At 42.7% G+C, this 20,591-nt stretch overlaps 1 protein-coding gene across 1 annotated transcript in view; it reads left to right on the forward strand.

Annotated features, from left to right (window-relative positions):
- slc6a4b (solute carrier family 6 member 4b) overlaps positions 1–20,591 on the forward strand; it is a 70,938-nt gene that overhangs the window by 37,680 nt on the left and 12,667 nt on the right. The window contains exons 9-11 of the mRNA XM_072247988.1: positions 1,514–1,645; positions 4,745–4,844; positions 8,370–8,470. Coding sequence (XP_072104089.1) covers positions 1,514–1,645; positions 4,745–4,844; positions 8,370–8,470 — 333 coding nt within the window. The remainder of the gene's footprint in view (positions 1–1,513; positions 1,646–4,744; positions 4,845–8,369; positions 8,471–20,591) is intronic.

Here is a 20,591-nt window from a genome sequence, read left to right on the forward strand (position 1 = left end):
GTAGTTTTCCCTTATGTCCATCCCTCACACATGAAATCTACATGGGATGGAAATTGGTCTGAAAGGCCCATTTCTATGCCGAATGGTAGCCTGAGCCTTTGAAACTAGAACTCTACATTAGTGTCCACGAGAAATAAGGACCATGGGCAATAAATTTTTTTTCAGAATAAGTCAGATGCATTGTGTTTGCATGGTATTCCTATCTCTTGAATTACAATATGTAAAAATACCACTTTTGGCTATGGCACTTTAATGGTTGGAAACAAGGACAAACAGGTAAAGGGTGTCAGTTACATCTCCTGTTATTTTTGAGGGTCATGTTATGACTCTCACAAGAAATGTTCAAGTACTCAGAAGGGGCCAGTGAATAGTTGGTCTTTCTAAAGAGTCTCCCACTAAAGCAGGCATATGATCTAATTGAAAGAAGATGGGGTCACTGACCGTGCCAAACCCTGACAAGAAATAACAGTACACTGTTGGACTCACCTAGAGGTTCACCTGATTTGAAGATTGCATTACAAACAACCAACAGCTACTGTATGTTAAGGTGCTAATCTCTAGTGAGAACATTGCACTGAATATTCATGCCAGCTCTCTCTGGTGATTAGCTATATAGAGCTAATCCACACTATATGGTTTGGAGCACATTGTAGGTCCGAGTAGGTCCCGGCTCCTGACAAAACAATGCACTCAGACCCAGTGTCCTGCAGCTTTCAGACGTCCTTGTGTTAGCATAAACCCTCACTTTATATGTTATAAATATGTTGAGAGTCGAGCAGTAAACAAAGAGAAATGTCAATCTGGTTTATTCAATGTTTTCTCTATTTTCTTTTTTTTGTTTAAACAATTTTTCTGTAAATGTCCTAAATTTGTAACATCGGAACAACAAGCTGCTCGTCTCGTCTCTCATTGTTTCCGCTGGGGAGGGAGAGCCTGTCTGAGATACCGAAGTGCTGGTTTGTGGACTGTAGTTATGATGGTGGGGGTGTAGAGGGAGTGTGGAGAGGGGAGAGAGCCTGTCTGAGATACCAAGGTGCTGGTTTGTGGATTGTAGTTATGATGGGAGGGGTAGAGGGAGTGTGGAGTGGGGAGAGAGCCTGTCTGAGATAGCAAAGTGCTGGTTTGTGGACTGTAGTTCTGATGGACTCTGGATTAAGAACTCTTTCGGATTTCTGCTGTTGCTTGCGTGGTGTGAAGTTTGGAGGGAGGGGGGTTGTTGCTTCTGCTGGTGTGGGTGGGAGTCGATACTTTTGCTGTTGTTTGTGCAAAGGGAAAGAAGTTTCCATGTTTCTATCATTCATTCCATGGAGTTTCCTTGTTTTGTGGATGTTTGTGAAGAGGATGAATTTCAGGTTGTTTACTGTGTACGTACTCTGATATGAAATGAACCTTTGAAATCCTAAAGGTACTTAGAAGTTGTCATGTTTGCCCGTTTTCTAAATAGAAATAATTGTGCATTTGAATTTACTTAGAAATGAGACGCACTTGACATTTGTGTTATTCTTGTTAACAGTATGGAGGTCTCGAGTCTATCATCACAGCAGTAATAGATGAGTATCCTCATCTATTTGCTAAAAGGAGGGAACTGTTCGTTTTGGGGCTAATCATTGTGTGCTTTGTGGGCTCTCTCAGCACTCTAACCAACGTAAGTGTAATCCCTAAAAACTTTTTAATGCTTTTTACTTTGTTGTGTGTGTGTGTGTGTGTGTGTGTGTGTGTGTGTGTGTGTGTGTGTATGTATATGTATTTTTGGAAGATTGCTAAGATATCAAAATTGTTATAGTACCTGTCAAGACCTTGGGTTTCTCAGTTATCTTCACAGCCAATGAATTACTTGTCAAATGTAGTCATTTTAATGTATGCATTTGTGGCATAATGTTTTCACAAACAGCAATGTGATAAATGTCCAGCTGATCCATCTTAGTGGTTGAAGGATGCATGCCAGCTTGTAAAGCAAACATGACTGCATTGCTTCAAACATTGCTGTTGGATCATTAAAGACAAGTTGTAAAGACAAATAGGACCTTGGATTAATTGTGGGCTAAAAAATGCCACTTCCCAAATTAAGCGCTCTCTCACTCCCGTAAGGAAACAACTTTCAGATGATCTGACCCGTCAGGACTATCACTGGGCTGCTGAGTGAGCCTCCAGGTAGCTGTGGATCAGTGGTGTGACCCATGGACCGATGCTGCTGGGCCAGAACCCGGGGCCTGAACAACTCTGGCTGAGTCACCTGGGCGAGAATGTCTGATGTTGAAGGACCTGAAACAGCTGATGGCCCTAGGTTACATCACTGCTGATGTGTCCCTGTGCATCTTAGGATGTATCTCAGCACCAGTCATACAGTTACACTGAACAAAAGATCCTATGTCCCAAAGACAGCAGTACTGTTCCTGATTCAAGCTGATTCATTCAGTAGGCTATAAATAAATATGTTTCCCATAGGAGGAAACAGACAGATTTTCTCACCTCTCCTACAGTAACTATCCAAAACCTACTTTCTTTCACATGACTGTAAACCCTTGTCCCATAACTGTTCCTGTCACCTACCCACATTGGTGTAATATCATTATTAAAAGCCCGTTCTGCCGCTGGCATTTAGGGCAGCAAAGAAGGTCCTCCATCTCTGTCTGTCTCACACAGATACAGGATTCTTCATTGCTGTTTCTGTCACAAATTGAGTTGTCCAGTCAGGGTTGTTAGCCCTGAGTTGAACTCCTGAACCTGGAGGACTGGTGAGACTGCCTGGCCTCTACCCTTTGACCTGTTTGGCATGGGTGACCCTACTAAGAGCCAAAGCATAAAGCCCTGACTCCAGCCAACACAGCTTTCTGGGTCACTGAGGCACGCAAACCTCCAAATGTCACAATGGGGAGCTTTGTGAATGGACCCAAATGCAAGACGCAGACACTGAAGTACTAGGAACAGGAACAGACAAAACTAAGTGACGGGGCAGGACGCAGACTAGGAGTAGGGACAGGAACACAGGGGAGCAGGACCAGGACAAGGGACTGGGAACAAGGAGCCTGGGTGTGGACTCTGAGCCAGCGACTGGACAAGGACCCAGAACCTATGTCTTGACTCGGGCTCGGATCCCAAAACCAGGCAATGACATGACGAGGCTTGGGTTCTTGGAGACCAGGCGAAGACATGACGAGGCTTGGGCTCCTGGAGACCAGGTAAAGACGTGACGAGGCTTGGGTTCTTGGAGACCAGGCGAAGACATGACGAGGCTTGGGCTCCTGGAGACAGGCGAAGACATGACGAGGCTTGGGCTCCCGGAGACAGGCGAAGACATGACGAGGCTTGGGCTCCTGGAGACCAGGCGAAGACATGACAAGGCTTGGGTTCTTGGAGACCAGGTGAAGACGTGATGAGGCAAAGGTACTTTGAGGCAACTCCTGGGCATGACGTGGGACTCCACCCCACGGAGGCAAGGACAGGGAGGGATAGAACCAACTGCAGGGTAACAGCAATTGGCCTGGCTTACCTGACAGAGGCAAGGGACAGGAAGGGAGCTAGGTTTGGGGTGGTTCCAAGACTCAAAGCGGCCAGTAACCTCAGCGGGCTACAGAACAGCCAAATCCATATCTTGATGACTGCACTAGCCTTCTACCGGTGGGTTGCTCCAAGGGGAGACTGACAAGACAACCCAGCACCCACACGTGATCCCAGGGCCACTTATATTCTCAGCCCCAAGATGAGCATCAGGTGCTTTTGGTTAAGTCCAACAGAAACAAGGGACAGCCAGAAGTCCCGGAGTCTGGAGTCCGCGGACTGGACCGTGAACTGGAATGCGGACTTCGGACCAGACCATGACACCGAACCCTATGACAAGTTTGTGGTCCTCCTGGAGGATTGGAGTAATTACAAATAGTTTACTCACCTATTCCATTCAGTTCTATTGAAGCAGAACTGACTGTTGGGACACAGGTGCTACCAACGTGCAATAGTCTCACACGGATTTATTCTAACAACCAAAGGTGATTTTTTTTTCCACCAATAAATGAGTATTTTGGATGGGCACTGTTGAAGAGGCAGAAATGGCTAATGGAAAGAGCAGGAGAGTTCTTGTGGACAATTAAAACACTCAACACTCACTATTCCAGGCCATTACTCTTCTGATTTATGGTCACCTTGTCACTCAAGATAGTTCACCTCCCTCATGGATCTATCTTCTGACTTGGAAGCGAGTTAGACACTTTCTCAATATTGCAGCAGTGAGCAATCTCAGAGGTCATCCCTTTCACCACTCTCCAGCTACCTATAATGAAACACACACAGAAATGGTCTCGGGCTAAGATTTTCAGACAACTGGCAGTTGCAGTAAACTGATAACTTGCCTAACACTCACATTAGTGAAAATCTAAACCACTGTCAAGTCAGGTCTAGTCCTAGTAGGGTTTACAGGAAAGCTGACCATTTTCGTAACTAAGTGTCTTTATTTTTCCATATCACTGTGCCATCATTAGTTTCTAACACTATTCATTCTTTAAGGCTTCTTGTGTGGGATTGGCAATTAGTGTGGAACTAGCTACAACTATATTTGTGCCAAATGTGTTGAAATATTTCCACATAGGGCACTTATAGCCAGCAGCAACAACACAGGGCTATCAGAATGTGCTGCATTCAAAGTTTCGTCTCAGAGCAGAAATAACAGCGCATTTACAAACAGTCTCTCAATCCCTTATTGAGATTGTTATTTGAAGTAGTGGCTGAATTGAAATGTTATTTAATCTTTCAGGGAGGAGCATATGTGGTCAAGCTGATGGAGGATTTCGGATCTGGTTCCTGCCTTATTGCTGTGGTATTGCTAGAATCTATAGCAGTTTCTTGGTTTTATGGTAAGGGACCCACATTCTTCGTGAGGTTAGATAAAAGTTTATGAAGCAATGCAAAAAATGTTGCGGGAAGCTGATTCTTGGACTTTACTCATATATACTGTTTTGTCCTCAAGTCGGAGGGAGTGAGGGAGTGGGCATGCATGGTATTAGTGGTGCTGTGGAGCTGGCAGAAAGATCACTGGTCTATTAAAATACAATGCTAATGTCTTCAATGGTGCAACTGGTGAGGCCAAAAGAATGTCCTTTTCAGTAGAACTGACCAGGTAGTTCTCAGGACTGATATTAGGCTCCTAAATTGCAATACACTGATGGAAGCAGCTTGACCATAAGACCATTAAGATGTAGGAGCAGAATTAGGCCACTCAGCCCATCGAGTCCACGCTGCCATTTCATCATGGCTGATCCCGGATCCCATTCGACCCCACACACCTGCCCTTTCACCATATCCCTTGATGCTCCGACTGATCAGGAATCTATCAATTTCCGCTTTGAGTATGCCCACAGAGTTGGCCTCCACTGCAGTCTGTGGCAGAGCATTCCACAGATTCACCACTCCTTGGCTAAAAAAAAAATTCCTTCTTCCTTCTGTTCTAAAAGGTCACCCCTCAATTTTGAGGCTATGCTCTGTAGTTCTGGATGCCCCCCACCATAGGAAACATCCTCTCCACATCCACCTTATCCAGTCCTTTTAACATTCAGTAGGTTTCAATGACATCCCCACACGTTCTTCTAAATTCCAGTGAGTACAGGCTCAAAGCTGCCAAACGCTCCTCATATGTTAACCCCTTCATTCCCGGAATCATCCTCTAGAACCTCCTCTGGACAACACATACTTTCTGAGATAAGAGGCCCAAACCTGTTAACAATACTCCAAGTGCAGCCTGACCAGTGTCTTACAAAGCTTCAGCATTATCTCCTTGTTTTTATATTATATTCCCCTTGAAATAAGTGACAACATTGCATTTGCCTTCTTTACCACAGACTCAACCTGTAAATTAACCTTCTGGGACTCTTAAGTCCCTTTGCACCTCTGATGTTTGAATTTTCTCCCCAGATAATAGTCTGCACTATTGTTCCTTTTACCAAAATGCATTGCCTTACATTTCTCAACACTGTATTCTGTCTGCCGCTTTTTGCCCATTCTTCCAATTTGTCTAAGTCTTTCTGCAATTGCATTGCTTCCTCAGCACTACCTACTGCTACACCTATCTTTGTATTATCCATAAACCTTGCCATAAAGCCATCAATTCCACTATCTAAATCAATGACAAGCAATGTAAAAGGAGCGGTCCCAATACTGACCCCTGAAGAACACCACTAATCACTGGCAGCCAACCAAAAAAGGATCCCTTTATTCCCACACATTGCCTCCTTTCTGTCAGACATTCTGCTATCTATGCCAGTATATTTCCTGTAACACCATAGGATTTATCTGGTTAAATCCGGCGAGGCACCTGAGCAAATGCCTTCTGAAAATCTAAGTCAATGACATCCTCTCCTCTCGTTTGTCCACCCTGCTTGTTACTTGCTTGAAGAGCTCTAACAGATTTGTCAGGCAAGATTTCCCTTTACAGAAACCATGCTGACTTTGACTTATTTTATCATCAGTCTCCAAGTACCCTGAAACCTCATCCTCAATAATAGACTCCAATAATTTCCCAGGCTCTGAGGTTAGGCTAACTGGCCTATAATGTTCTTTCATTTGTTTTCCTCCCTTCTTAAAGAATAGAGTGACATTTGCAATCTTCCAGTCCCCTGGGACCATGCAAGAATCAAGTGATTCTTGAAAGATCTCGACCAATGCATCCATTATCTCTTCAGCAACGTCTCTCAGGATTCTGGGATGTAGTTCTTCTGATCTGGGTGACTTGTCCACCTTAACACCTTTGAGTTTGCATAACACTTTTTCCTTTGTATTGGCAATGGCACTCTCTCCTGCTTCCTGACAGTCACAGACCTCTGGTATACAGCTAGTGTCTTCCACAGTAAAGACAGAAGCAAAGTACTTATTAAGTTCACCTGACATTTCTTTGTCCCCCGTTACTACCTCACCAGCACCATCTTCCAGTGGTCCAATATCAACTCTCACCTCCCTTTTATCCTTTATATAACAGATTATATTATCGACTAGTTTGCCCTCGTATTTAATCTTTTCCCTTCTTATAGGGCTTTTAGTTACATTTGTTGGATTTTGAAAGCTTCCCAATCATCCAACTTCCCACTCACCTTTGCTACCTTATATGCCTTTTTCTTGGCTCAACTTCCCTTAGTTGCCACAGTTGTCTAGCCCAGCCATTTGAGAGCAACTACTTCTGTGGGACAGATCTATTCCGTGTCTTGTGAACTGTTCCTAGAAATTTCAGCCACCTCTGCTCTGCCATCATCCCTGCCAGTGTCCCCCTCCAATCCACCTAGTCAAGTCCTCTCTTGAGCCTCTGTAATTCCCTATATTCCATTGCAATATTGATACATATGACCTATGCTTCTCCCTCTCAAACTGCAGTATGAATTTAATCATTTGATGATCACTGCCTCCTAAGGGTTACTTTACATTAAGCTGAATAATAAAATCTGGGTTAATACACAACACTTAATCTAAGAATAACCTTTCCTTTAGTAGGCTTGAGCACAAGCTGCTCTAAAAGGCCATCTGGTAGGCAGTCAACAAATTCCCTCTCTTGTGGTCTGACACCTACCTAATTGTCCTACCACTAAACATGTTAGTGTGTGCCTATTTTACATCCAATTGGCCTCATTGTACATCAGTTTCTATTGCCTTGATTTATACCGTCTGAGTGAGGACAGAATAATTCAATGTGAGTGAGAAGGGGAGAGAGGGAGAGGGAGAAAGAAGGGGAAGGAGGGAGGGAGAGCGGGAAGGGGTGAGAGAAATAACAAGAAACAAATTAACCATGAGAGAGGGAAAAGCAGAAAATACAAGTTTAATTAATTTTTCAACTATTATCATGAACCACAAAATGAAATTTAATTACACAATACTCTAAAAATTGCTTCCAATGTATAATTATACTTTTACAAATAATTAAGGTCTAGTTCCTCTGTTTCTGTTTGATCACCGTTCTGTGCTGTGTTTGACGGTCTTTGTTTGTACAACAAAAAAGGTATTTCAATTGACCTCATGAAGGTTGGCCACACATATAAAGCACCAAAAGATATTGTTGGCTTGATTCGACCAAGTATTTGAGCAATGGTAAATATAAAGGAGAAAGTATAATTTAAAACATGGTTTTAGATTAATATTAATTCAGAAATTCACGATCAGTGATATGAATATGCCCATTACGTATCAAAGTGAGATTAATCTGATCTTCTCATACATCTATGCCATGTAAGATTCAGATCCAATTCCACCCCTACCCTGAAACATATGCGCAAAACTTAAGTATATATATTGTTCATCACTGCTATTTCAAAATGCACATCACCGTTGTCCAGATGCTGTGAGAATATTTTATTGTCTCTTGTTCTTGTAATTACAACTCTCTCTCCTTGATTTACTTCCAGGAGTCCAGCAATTCTGCAATGATATCCGGACAATGTTGGGATTTGCTCCGGGGCTGTTTTGGAGAGTTTGTTGGGTGGGCATTAGCCCTGCCTTTCTTGCTGTGAGTAACAATGCTGTTGTCAAACCGGTTTGTATATCACAAGAAAGTGCCCCTCTGTTTCCTATTAAGGGCAATTTCCCTGCTGTATTGCTGACATCCTACTGACATGAATCATTCAATTCTTGATGGTTTTCACTGTGATGTTCCAGACTGCCCAGTTCCTTTCCAATTTGACCCTAAGGACTGGTTTGAAGTAAAATGCAAATTTTTGGAGGAACTCAGTGGGTCAGGCAGCCTCCATGGAGGAAAAGGGATAGTAACATTTCAGGTCAAGACAGATCCTGATGCTTGGCCGAAAACATTGATTATACTTTTACATCCACGATGCAGATGATTCCAACAACTACCATCTGGTCTTACTGATCTAGGTTTGAAATCCATTGGCTTTGCATCCGGTCTGATGCAAGTGTGTACACTTGGTGAAACTGTCTCCCAACAAATTACCTTTCTAATAATATGACAAAATGTAACTTTGAACTTTCAACTCTGTGAATTGTCTTTCAATCTAAACTTGAGTTACCTCAGTCATTCCTGTAATACATGCATCTATTTCTTTTCTTAGCACTGATTATGAACTGATAACTTACTTATGCGCAATGATCAGTTGTCTACGCATATACGTTGATCTGATCTCATTTTATGCAATGTGAATACACCAGTTAAAGTCACCACCGTGTGCATGCCTTTATTTGATACGTAGATGCACAGACACAACGAAGCGGTGGTGAGTATGAACCTGAATGTCAGCGGATATCACCAACTGCACCGACATTTGTGGGATAACAGAATTCAGAGGAAGAGAGAGAGACAGTGAGAGAAAAGAGTTAAACAGCATGGAGAAGTCCGACACACACGCGAACAAAGGGACGCGTGAGTGATAGTGTACGGTACACAGTGAGTGTCGCACAACTAGCAAAGTTAAAGTGAAAATAATATGACATTGGCCACAGTCGGGAAAGTTGACGAATTTGATAGCACTAATGAGGACTGGGAGCCACATATCGAGAGTTTTGAACTGTATTGTAACATAAACGATGTCGATGAGGAAAAGAAAGTCTCCATGCTTCTGAGTTTAATGCGTGCTAAAATGTACAGGCTTTTACGCAACCTAAAAACTCCTGAAAAGCCAGCAAGCAAGATGTTCAATGAAGTTGTCGCAATCTAACAAAATAACTTGAGCCCAAAACCACTAGTAATAGCTGAGAGATTTTGATTTCACAAAAGGAACCAGTCAAAGGATGAAAGCGTTTCTGAATACATTGCAGAACTGAACAAACTTTCCCAATACTGTGACTTTAGAGATGGACTTTCTGATATGTTAAGGGGCAGGCTTGTGTGTGGCAGGCATATTCAAAGCACCCAAAAGAGGCTACTGTCATAGACAGACCTAACCTTAGAACGGGCATTGACCATTGCAATATCATTAGAGGCTGCAGCAAAGGATGCAGCAGAACTACAGCAGGAGTTTAGAATGTGAAACACACAAAATGTCCCTGAATGGTGTAAAAAGCCAAAAAAAAATTATTAATGTGCAAATTCACCCATGATGCAAATGACTGTTGGTTCAAAGAAAAAGTTTGCAGAAAATGTCACAGCAAGGCCACATAGAGAGGGTGTTCAAGTTAGATTAAAAAGCGCAGCCAAAAAGAAAAACCACACAGAGTGAAAAGTTTCAATCACAAAACTAATCAAATGCATAAAGTGACTGAATCAAATAACACAGAGTCTGACAAAGGTGAGCTGTCATGCCTGGAGCTGCATAGTATAACTGAAGCAGATCACAAAATTATTTGGATCACAATGGATGTGTCTGGTGTAAAACTGAAAATGGAGCTGGATAGAGGGTCAACTTTGTCTATAATTTCAGAGGCTGACTACAACAGACTGTTTTCTAAGCTACTATTAGAAAAGACCTCAGAGATGCTGAAGACCTATACAGGCAAAAAAGTGTCTCCCAAAAGCAAACTGAAAGTGAGTGTGATGTACAGAGGCAAAACACAGCAGTTAGAGCTTTCTGTGTTGAGAAGTGAAGGGCCAACACTTATTGGACATGAATGGTTGAGAAAAATCCAACTGGATTGGCAAACAATCAAAGCTCTCAATGTGACATGAGCAGGCAAAATCAGCCTAAACTGCAGTCACTAACCAGAGACTATCGCAGCTGCCTAATGCTAATCAGAAGATGTTTGAGAAAGGGATTGGTAAACTCAAAGGCATAAAGGCCAGAACTGAACTGGATGAAACAGCAACACTAAGATTCCACAAAGTGCACCCAGTGCCTTACGCACTACATCCTAAAGTGGATGTAGAACTTTGGAGCCTGGAGGCATCTGGCATTCTCTCCAAGCCTGAGTGGAGTGACTGGGCCATGCCCATCGTCCCAGGGATCAAGAAGGGGAAGGCCAGAGCCGTTCTCATATGTGTGGATTTCAAGGTGAGCATCATCCCGGTACTGCACACTATGCAGTGTCCCCTGCCACGAATAGAAGTAATTTTTGCATCTTTGGCATGCGGGGAGAGGTTTTCAAAGATTGACTTGTCACAAGTCTTTCTGCAAATGGAGATTGAGTCATCAAGCAGGAAGTTCTTCACAATCAACACTCAGAAAGGACTGTTCCAGTATAATCGTCTCATCTTCGGTGCCCCATCAGCTCCAGCTGTTAGGCAAAGAGCAATGGTATCAGTGTGACTGGCAAGAATGATGAAGGGCACCTCCAGAAATGGTAAAGTGCTTATCAGGCTGAGTGACTGTGGTCTGCATTTAAAGAGAGATAAATGAGTTTTTCAAGAATGAAATCTCATACTATGGACATTTTACGTAAGCATGCATTACATAAGTCACAAGAGAATATTGAAGCAGTGCTACAGGCACCCAAACCAGAAAATGTGTCACAACTCAGGTCATACTTGGGCCTTGTAAATTACTAGCACCAGTTTCTCCCAAACATTGCTGCAGTGCTGCACCCATTGAATGCACTGTTACAGACAGGAGCAAAGTGGGAATAGTCAGAAAGATGTGAAAGAGCATTCAAGGAAACAAAGAGCCCGATAACATCCGATGAATTGCTCACCCATTATGATCCGTTTCTGCCCACCAGACTGGCATGCAATGTGTCCTCTTCTGGCATTGGAGCCATCTTGTCACACAGGATGGAAGATGGATCTGACCGTCTGATTACATTTGCTTCAAGATCACTGATGAGCGCAGAACGCAACTACGCACAGATCGAACGAGAGGCCCTTATTCTAGTCTAGGGAATAAAGAAGTTCCATCACTACCTGTATGGACAAAAAATTACTCCAGTGACAGGCCACCAGCCCCTTGCGTCCATTTTCAATCGCAGTGATGTCTGCTACACGGTTGCAACGTTGAGCGCCTTTCCTAGGAGCCCACTCTTGTGACGTAGAGGTCAAGGGTACCAAACAAAACAGCAATGCTCCAACAAACAACACACACCAAAACTGCTGGCGAACGCAGCAGGAAAGGCAGCATCTCTAGGAAGAGGTACAGTCGACATTTCTGGCCTGCTGCGTTCACCAGCATTTTGTGTGTTGCTTGAATTTCCAGCATCTGCAGATTTCCTCACGTTTGTGTTTTAAAACAGCAATGCTGATGGCTTTTCACGTCTTCCACTGTTGGCAACTGAAGAAGAAAAGTCTTCATACTGTGGCCCGGCAGAAGTGTTCCACACAGCATTGGTGGACCAGCTGCCGGTAACAAATTCTGAAATACAGAGGGAATGACCCAACAGAGGAAGTTGTCTTTCACAAGACACTTGCCAAACCTGCCACTCCACTGATTCCGAAAGAAATAGAGCACTGCTCAAAGGACTAAATCTTTAGTATATAGAATTTAGTTACAGACTGCCATTGTGAAAGCACGTTTACTTGAATATGGGTTGTTAAAGAGAAATAGTATTTTGTTACATATACAATTTTATGTTACATTAATCTAAAGGAGCATGAAGTGTAATGCATGGATCTATTTCTTTTGGAGCAATGACTCCCCTTAGCACTAATTATGGACTGATAACTTACCAATGCACAATGGTCTGTCTACACACATTCATTTGTTCTCTCTCCCTCTTTCTCTCTCTCTCTCACTCTCACTCTCACTCTCTCCCTCCCTCCCCAATGTGAATACACCAGTTAAAGCCACCTCTGCATGTGTGCCTTTATTTAAGTGATGTGTAGTTGCACAGACACACTTTCATTCTCATTAAGTAGACCTATTTTCATGTCCTCCATTTCACCTAATGTTTGCAGAACAGGTTTTCAGCGTGATGATGATATTTGGCTGAATCTCATAACTCATTATCAAGTTGTTTACACCAACATTAATTTGCATGTGAACACACTGACTGTTCATTAATAACGTAAATGACTCTTTGCTGCCATTAATGTTGGAGGCATCAATTTCCCATTTCCTCATTGTCTAAACGGGCTTCAAAACTATGACATCTTCCTCGCTATTGTTTGAAATTGTCACTGAAACTGCTTTGGCTCCTTAGATTTGCAGGCTGTTGAAACGTAACCTTCCCCTTAGCAATAGGTACCTTGGGCTGTAGCAAACTGAAAGATGTGGTGAGTGGTGGCTATTACAACAATAGCAACTGACGGAACTGTAACCAGTATAGTTAAGTCATAGTTCTGTAACCCTGCACTTCCCTTTGGCTCTGACGGGTCAACCACAACTATACTAGTTGTTTGAGGTGGATGAAATTTGGTAGAATTCTCAGGCACTATTCCTAATGACAGCAATTTTACAAACCAGTTTGGATGTCTCCTTCTGAATGCTTAACAGCATTAACTGATTTTCTTCATCAACAAGTCCCCACACAAACCATTTTCATTAGGCACAATCTCAAAAAGCACCAAAATTGCCAAGCAAGATCAAGTTCCTTAATTAAACAATACATAGATTAATTGTCTCATTCTGCTTTTGGCTGTTGAACCCAATAAATAGCTTTCAACAATGTTTAACAACTTTGGGTTCATATTATCGTATAATTTCTGCACGGGGTGGCATAGTAGCATAGTGGTTAGCGTAACGCTTTACAGCGCAAATGACACAGGTTCAATTCCCGTCACTGTCTGTGAGGAGTTTGTACTTTCTCCTCATGATTGCACAGGTTTCCTCTGGGTGCTCTGGTTTCCCCCCACATCTCAAAGGTGGATGGGTTAGTAAGTTAATTGGTTGCCTGGGTGTAATTAAGATTAATATAATTGTGCAGCACAGGCTTCTTTGACAGCCTGACAAGCCCATACCACCCTGAAAGGGTCTGTTACTGAACTGTAACTCTACATTAATAAATAAACACCATTAAATAAAACTTCCAGCTCGATAAGACTTGACAGAGTGCCATAGGTTTCTGACATCAGTAGTGCACACATACCACATTTTGGTCTCTTGTGTAATAATCTTCTCCTTCAGCATCCACAATGATGTGAATATCTTATCAATTCTTTTTGATGTACTAGTTACATAATGCATTCTGAAGTTGATAATTTAGACCGCTGGGGCAACTTGTTCCATTCGTATTCAAAAGCAAAAGCTAAACTCAGTACATGCAATGGAATGCTGTCTCTAGCTGCCTTATCTGGATGTGTTCTGCATTTTCTCTGGAATCTGCAAAAGCATACAAAAAGGTTTCATGTGGATGGCTGCAGGAAAATATTGTGGAAAAGGTATTGGTATAAAAAACCATCAAAAATTTGTCAACTTACACTCAGCAATTGTTGTGTACTTAATATTTCAGTAATATTGTAAATATGTCGTTAGATTAAGCATTCTTTGTTTAAATAATTCATTTTTATCTAATAGTAGGTGAGACGGTATCATGCCATGACGTTATACATGCGCGTCTCGCTAGAAGTAAAAACGAAAATAGACATGTATTCCCGGCTGTGTTTCAATTAGTTTTATGATTAGGAGTTACAAAACATAACAGTGGTGATAAGGAAGTTTAAAATGAACCTGAGACAACTACCCACCTGTTGAAGCGCAGTGAGACGTTGAAGCTTTTTTAAAAGGCGCAGTGAGGCATTTGAGTTTTTTTTTAAAAAGGCAGGAAATTGTTGAATTCACGGGTTCATAAGCAGTGAGTACTGACTGATGATAATCATAAACTTAAAAAAAAAGCAAAAGTGACTGGCTACATTGAAAAATAGATGTGTTCAATTGCACAAGCAATATCAGGTCATTGTATACTGAGTGTACTGAGCAGTATTTTGAAGCAAATGAAATAACCAATGAGAAGTGAGTGCCAGTTTTGCCAAGTGCGTTGGGTGGAAGTCTATACAATTTGCTTAGAAGTTTAACTGATCCAGCCAAACCAGTTAAAATGTGCTTTGCTGATATTGTGTTATTAATGCAGGAACATTTAGATCCCAAACCATTGTTGATTGTAGAACACTTTAGGTTTCATAAGTGGAATCAAAAGAAAAGACAGCAGAGCAGCAATGGCTGGAATTTCTGGGAGCAATCTGGAAGGGGCAGAATATATATATCCCAAAGGGGAAGAGGTAGGCTAAAGGCAGGAGGACACAACCATGGCTAACAAGAGAAGTTAAAACCAACGTGAAAGCCAAAGAGAGAGCATATCACAGAGCAAACATTAGTGGGAAGCTAGAGTACTGTATTAGAAAGCTTTTAAAAACCAACAGAAGGCAACAAAAAAGAGTAATTAAGAAGGAAAAGATGGAATGCAAAGGTAGTTAGCCAATAATATTAAAGAGGATACCAAAAGTCTTTTTTTAGATACATAAAGTGTAAAAGAGAGGCAAAAACAGATATTGAACCACTGGAAAATTATGCTGGAGAGGCAGTAATGGGGGACAAGGGAATGGAAGATGAACTGAATAAGTATTTTGCATTAGCGTTCACTGTGGAAGAGACGAGCAGCATGCCCAAAGTTCGAGAGTATCGGGGGTAGAAGCGTGTGAAGTCGCCATTTCTAGGGAGAAAGTTCTTGGGGAACTGAAAGGTCTGAAGGTAGATAAGTCACCTGGATCAGGTGGTCTACACTCCAGGGTTCCGGAAAAAGTGGCTGAAGAAATTGTGGAGGTACTAGTAATGGAGGAATGGAAAATTGACTACGGAAGCTTTATGACTGGTTATCAAATCTATCCATACTATCTTTTGGCCTTAACAGTCACATACTAGCTGATACTGGTTGCAACATTGCAACCGATATCTGTAAGTATGTGACTGTTAAGGCCCTAGGACAGTATGGATGGGATGGAAAATTATAAATGTCACTTCAAGAAGGGAGAGAGGCAGAATAAAGGAAACTATAGGCCAGTTAATCTGACCTCAATAGTTGGGAAGGTATTGGAGTCGATTGTTAAGGATGTGGCTGCACGGTACTTGGAAGCACATGACAAAATCGGCCAAAGCCCGCATGGTTTCCTTAAGGGAAAACCTTGTCTCACAAATCTGTTGGAATTCTTGGAAGAAATAGCAGGAATGGATAGACAAAGGAGAATCAGTGGATGTTGTGTACTTGGATTTTCAGAAGGCTTTAGACGAGGTACTTTGCATGAGGCTGCTTAACAAATTAAGAGCCAATGGCACTACAGGAAAGATACTAACATGGTTAAAGCAGTGGCTGATTGCCCAAAGAATGGGCAAAGAAGTGGCAAATGGAATACAGTGTCATGAAGTAGGGTCATGCACTTTGGTGGAAGAAATGAAAGGGTAGACTATTCTCTAAATGGAGAGAAAATTCAAAAATATGAGGTGCGAAGGGACTTGGGAGTCCTTCTGCAGGAATCTCTAATTTGCAGTTGAATCTGTGGTGAGGAAGGCAAATACAATGTTATCATTCATTTCGAGAGGACTAGGATATAAAAACAAGGATGTAATGTTGGGGATTTATAAGGCACTGGTGAGGCCTCACTTGGAGTATTGTGAGCAGTTTTGGGCCACTTATCTAAGAAAGGGTGTGCTGACATTGGAGAGGGTTCAAAGGACATTCACAAAAATGATTCCGGGATTGCAAAGCTTGCATATGAAGAGCATTTGATGGCTCTGGGCCTCTACTCACTGGAAGTCAGAAGAATGGTGGCCTTATTGAAACCTATTGAATGTTGAAAGGCCTCAGAGTGGATATGGAAAGGATGTTACCAATGTTGGGAGAGTGTAGGACTAGAGGACACAACTTCAGAACAGAAGAACATCCTTTTAGAATGATGGGGAGAAATTTCTTTAGCCAGAGGGTGGTGAATCTATGGAATTTGTTATTGCAGGCAGCTATGGAGGCCAAGTCATTGGGTATATTTAAGGCAGAGGTTGATAGATTCTTGATTAGTCAGGGAATGAAGGGATACGGGAGAAGGCAGGAGACTGGGGCTGAGAGGGAAAGTGGATCAGCCACAATGAAACAGTGGAGCAGACTTGATGGGCCAGATAGACTAATTCTGCTCCTATATCTTATGGTCTTATGGAAAGGGGAGTACATTTCAGCATATGTGGCTGAATTTAAGGGATTGTCTGAGTATTGTCAGTTCAGCGATGGTCTTAGTGATGCACTGAGTGATTGTTTAGTTTGTGCAATCTTACTAGAAAGCATTCAAAGATGGCTGCTAATTGAAGCACACTTACATTTAAAAGAGCAGTTGAAATTGCTGTATCAATGGAAACAGCAGCCAGAGATGCAATTGAGTTGCAGTCGGGAATGAAAGTGAGCGTGAACAAAATTGCAGCTTCTAGATGGAGGCTTGCCAAGCCTGGTAATTTATGTTGTGGCAGGGGTCCACGTATCCTAGACCAATGCAGGTTTAAAGGTTAAACTAGCAGAAACTGCAATAAAATAGGACACATACAAAGAGCATGTCAGGCAGAAGCCAGGAAGGATTGGGTCTGTCATGATCTGTAGTAATTTTAAGGTCACCATCAACCCAGTACTGAAAGTAGATCAACACCCTCTGTCCAGGATAGAGATTATCTTTTCTGGAAGGAAACACTTCAGCAAAATGAACTTCGCCGAGGCTTACCTACAGATGAAGATTGAATAAGAGTCCAAAGTGCTTCTCACCATAAACATTCACTAAGGGCTTTATCGCAATAATCAGTTTATTTTTGAAGCAGCATCTGCACCTGCACTCTGGCAGAAAGTTATGAACCAAGTGCTGCAAGGCTGCTCAGGCACTTAGCGTTACCTGGTGAGGATGACAAGGAACACCTCCAAAATCTCAAGACAGTGTTAAAATAATTAGAAGATTATGGGCTTAGAGCATGATGCAACAAGTGTGATTTATTTAAACTAAACATCACTTACTGTGGTCACACCATTAATGCACAAAGATTACACAAATGTGCTAAGAAGATTCAAGCAGTGGTGGAAGCCCCAGGCCAAAGGATCTGACATGGGTCGTGGTTCTTTTTAGGGTCTATCAGTTGCCATAATAGGTTCTTGACATACCTGGCTACTGTGATCAACCTCTGGAACTCATTAGATTGGGCGCAAAGGAAGCAGTGATGTTAGACACCGTACTCACTCATTATGATCCACATCATCCAGTGAAGCTTGCCTCTGCTGCAATCATGCCAAGTGTTATGAGTGATGGAAGTGAACACTCCCTAGCCTTTGCATCGTGTTCCCTTACTGCTACAGAAAAAACACGCACAAATTGACAAAGAGGCCTTGAGTCTGGTTTGGGGTGTAAAACATTTCAACCAATACCTGTATGCGAGAGAGGTTACCCTCATTACTGATCATCAAATACTGGTGTTCATTTCCAATCCACAGAGGGATGTTCCACTAACAGCAGCAGCACAAATTCAGAGATGGGCTCTGTTTCTTGGAGGACACGTTACAAGATCAAATTCAATAGGACTAATCACAGAAATGCTGATGGACTGTCATGTTTACCCTTGGAAAAGGAAATACCCGAAAAATTTATAGAGGACACTCCTCTTGGAGTGTTCTCCTAAATGCAAATCGAAAACCTTCCTGTAATGGCAGAGATGATCCAAAGAGAAACCAGAAAGACCCCACACTCTCGGGTGTACATGGCCACCCAAAATAGCTGGAATGAGCAGCAGAAACTCCAGTTCCCCCATTTTTACCAGCCCAGGATGAACTGACCCTTGACAGGTGCTGCCTTATGAGGGAGTTGAGAGTTGTTGTACCATCCAAGCTGAGAGCTAAAGTGTTGGAGGAGCTACATGCCATGGTCAAAATGAAAGCATTGGCTCGAAGCTTTGTCTGGTGGCCTGGCATAGATCAGCAGATTGAGTAGCTTGCCATGCACTGTTTGAGATGCCAACATATGCAGAAGATGCCAAGAGCAATGCCACTTCATCCCTGGAAATGTCCTGCATTGCTCTGGCAGATGATTCATGTAGATTTTGCTGGACCATTCATGGGCACAAATTTCTTGGTAGTAGCAGATGCAGCTACCAAGTGGCCAGGAGTGTTCCCAATAGCCTCCACCATAACTTTGCACACTGTTGATGTGTTGAGAAGCCTCTTCTCAAGGACTGGTGCTCCAGAATACTCAGTCAGTGACAATGGACCACAGATTGTTGTGGAACAGTTTCAGTCATTCCTGAAAATGAATGGAATAAGACATATTACATCTGCACTGTACCACCCAGTTACAAAAGGCTTGGTGGAGAGGTTTGCCCAAAGAATGCATTGCAAACAATGTCAGCAGAACACATTACACTACCGCTGAATCAGAAGCCCGCCAATTTCCTCCTTGCATATCACAATGCAGCAAACTCCACAACCAACCACTTACCGGCTACGCTGTCCAGGGTCATCCCTTGAATTCATGCTTGGATCTCCTCAAAGCCAATCTCAGAAGGAGTACGAAGGACAAACTGCTGAGACGAGTTGAAGGCTTTTCAAATAAGGAGGTTTAATGTTTCACTCCTGGACAGGCAGGGACTACAGAGAGATGATCAAAAGGGAGTACTCGGAAAGATTAAAGACAGAACTAGACCACTATCCTACACAGTGGAGATTGCATTTAGTGTCATCTGGAAATGACACATCAATCAGTTGAGGAGAGCAGGGTCAAGTGTCAGAGAGGCAAGGTGTCCAGAGCTGTCAGCAGTGGCGTATCTAAGGTATGGCAGGGAGGGCACGTGCCCTGGGTGCCACGTGAAGGGGGCGCCACTGAGCAGTTTCTGTTAAAGTCAGACAAGCCATCCTTGGATAGTGAAAAAAGAATTTTCTTCAGATGTGTCATCTGTCTTTGATTATCATGGGTGAGAAGCATTAGGATGGCCTTATTTCAGAGCATTGTGTAAGAAGACCATGAAACGTTTCTTCACGAAGAAGAAGGAAAGTGGAGCTGAAGGACGGAAGAGACGAAAGTTGGAGGCGGAGGAAGCCAAGAAGTCGAGCAAGTTCTTCATGCCCTTCTTTGAAAAGCCCGGAACAAGTAGTTTGACACGTTCCATGGAGTCGCCTGCACCTGCTACGAGTTCGTTAGAATCCGAAGGTGGATCAAGTACAAATACGTCACAAGCCGAGGAGGAAGTCAAGTCAGATAAATCCGAATATGACGAGATTAAGAGTGAGGCTGCCACACAGAACTTGGACATGAAAGGAGGGGAAGACAATAGTGGTGGTGGTGATGTTGAGTTTATTGACGAGATTTTACCTGACGAGATTGAACCTGATGACACTGAACCTAGTGAACTGGTCGGTGGCAAAGAGCCTGGAACTGTCATACCAGAAGTGATTGAACAGCATGACACTGGACTTCTGAAGTTCGACAAGGATACTGGAAAATCAATTCTGCCTGACGCGTTGAGAACAGAAATAATAGAGCTGGGTTTGAAGTATTTCCAGAACAGTGAGGGGCCTTTCCTACCAACAAATAACCGGTCAATGAACAAAACTTGGTTCAAGAGGAAATTGGGAAATGGTCGTGGTGAGGAAGTGACTCGCTCATGGTTGGTCTATTCCCCTTCTAAAAAGTCTGCATTTTGTATCTGTTGGCTTCTCTTTTCCCGATCAGACCATCAATCCTCATTGGAGCAGGAAAGTGGATTCAATCAGTGGAAAGTTGGTCGGCTGGTGGCGCAGTGTGATCAGCGCCGTACTCGAGAACGGAGGTTCCCGAGTTCAATCCCATGACAGACCGCTCCTGAGCACGCTCT

Source organism: Mobula birostris, chromosome 31, assembly GCF_030028105.1.
Source record: "Mobula birostris isolate sMobBir1 chromosome 31, sMobBir1.hap1, whole genome shotgun sequence".
NCBI classification, from domain to species: Eukaryota; Metazoa; Chordata; class Chondrichthyes; order Myliobatiformes; family Myliobatidae; genus Mobula; species Mobula birostris.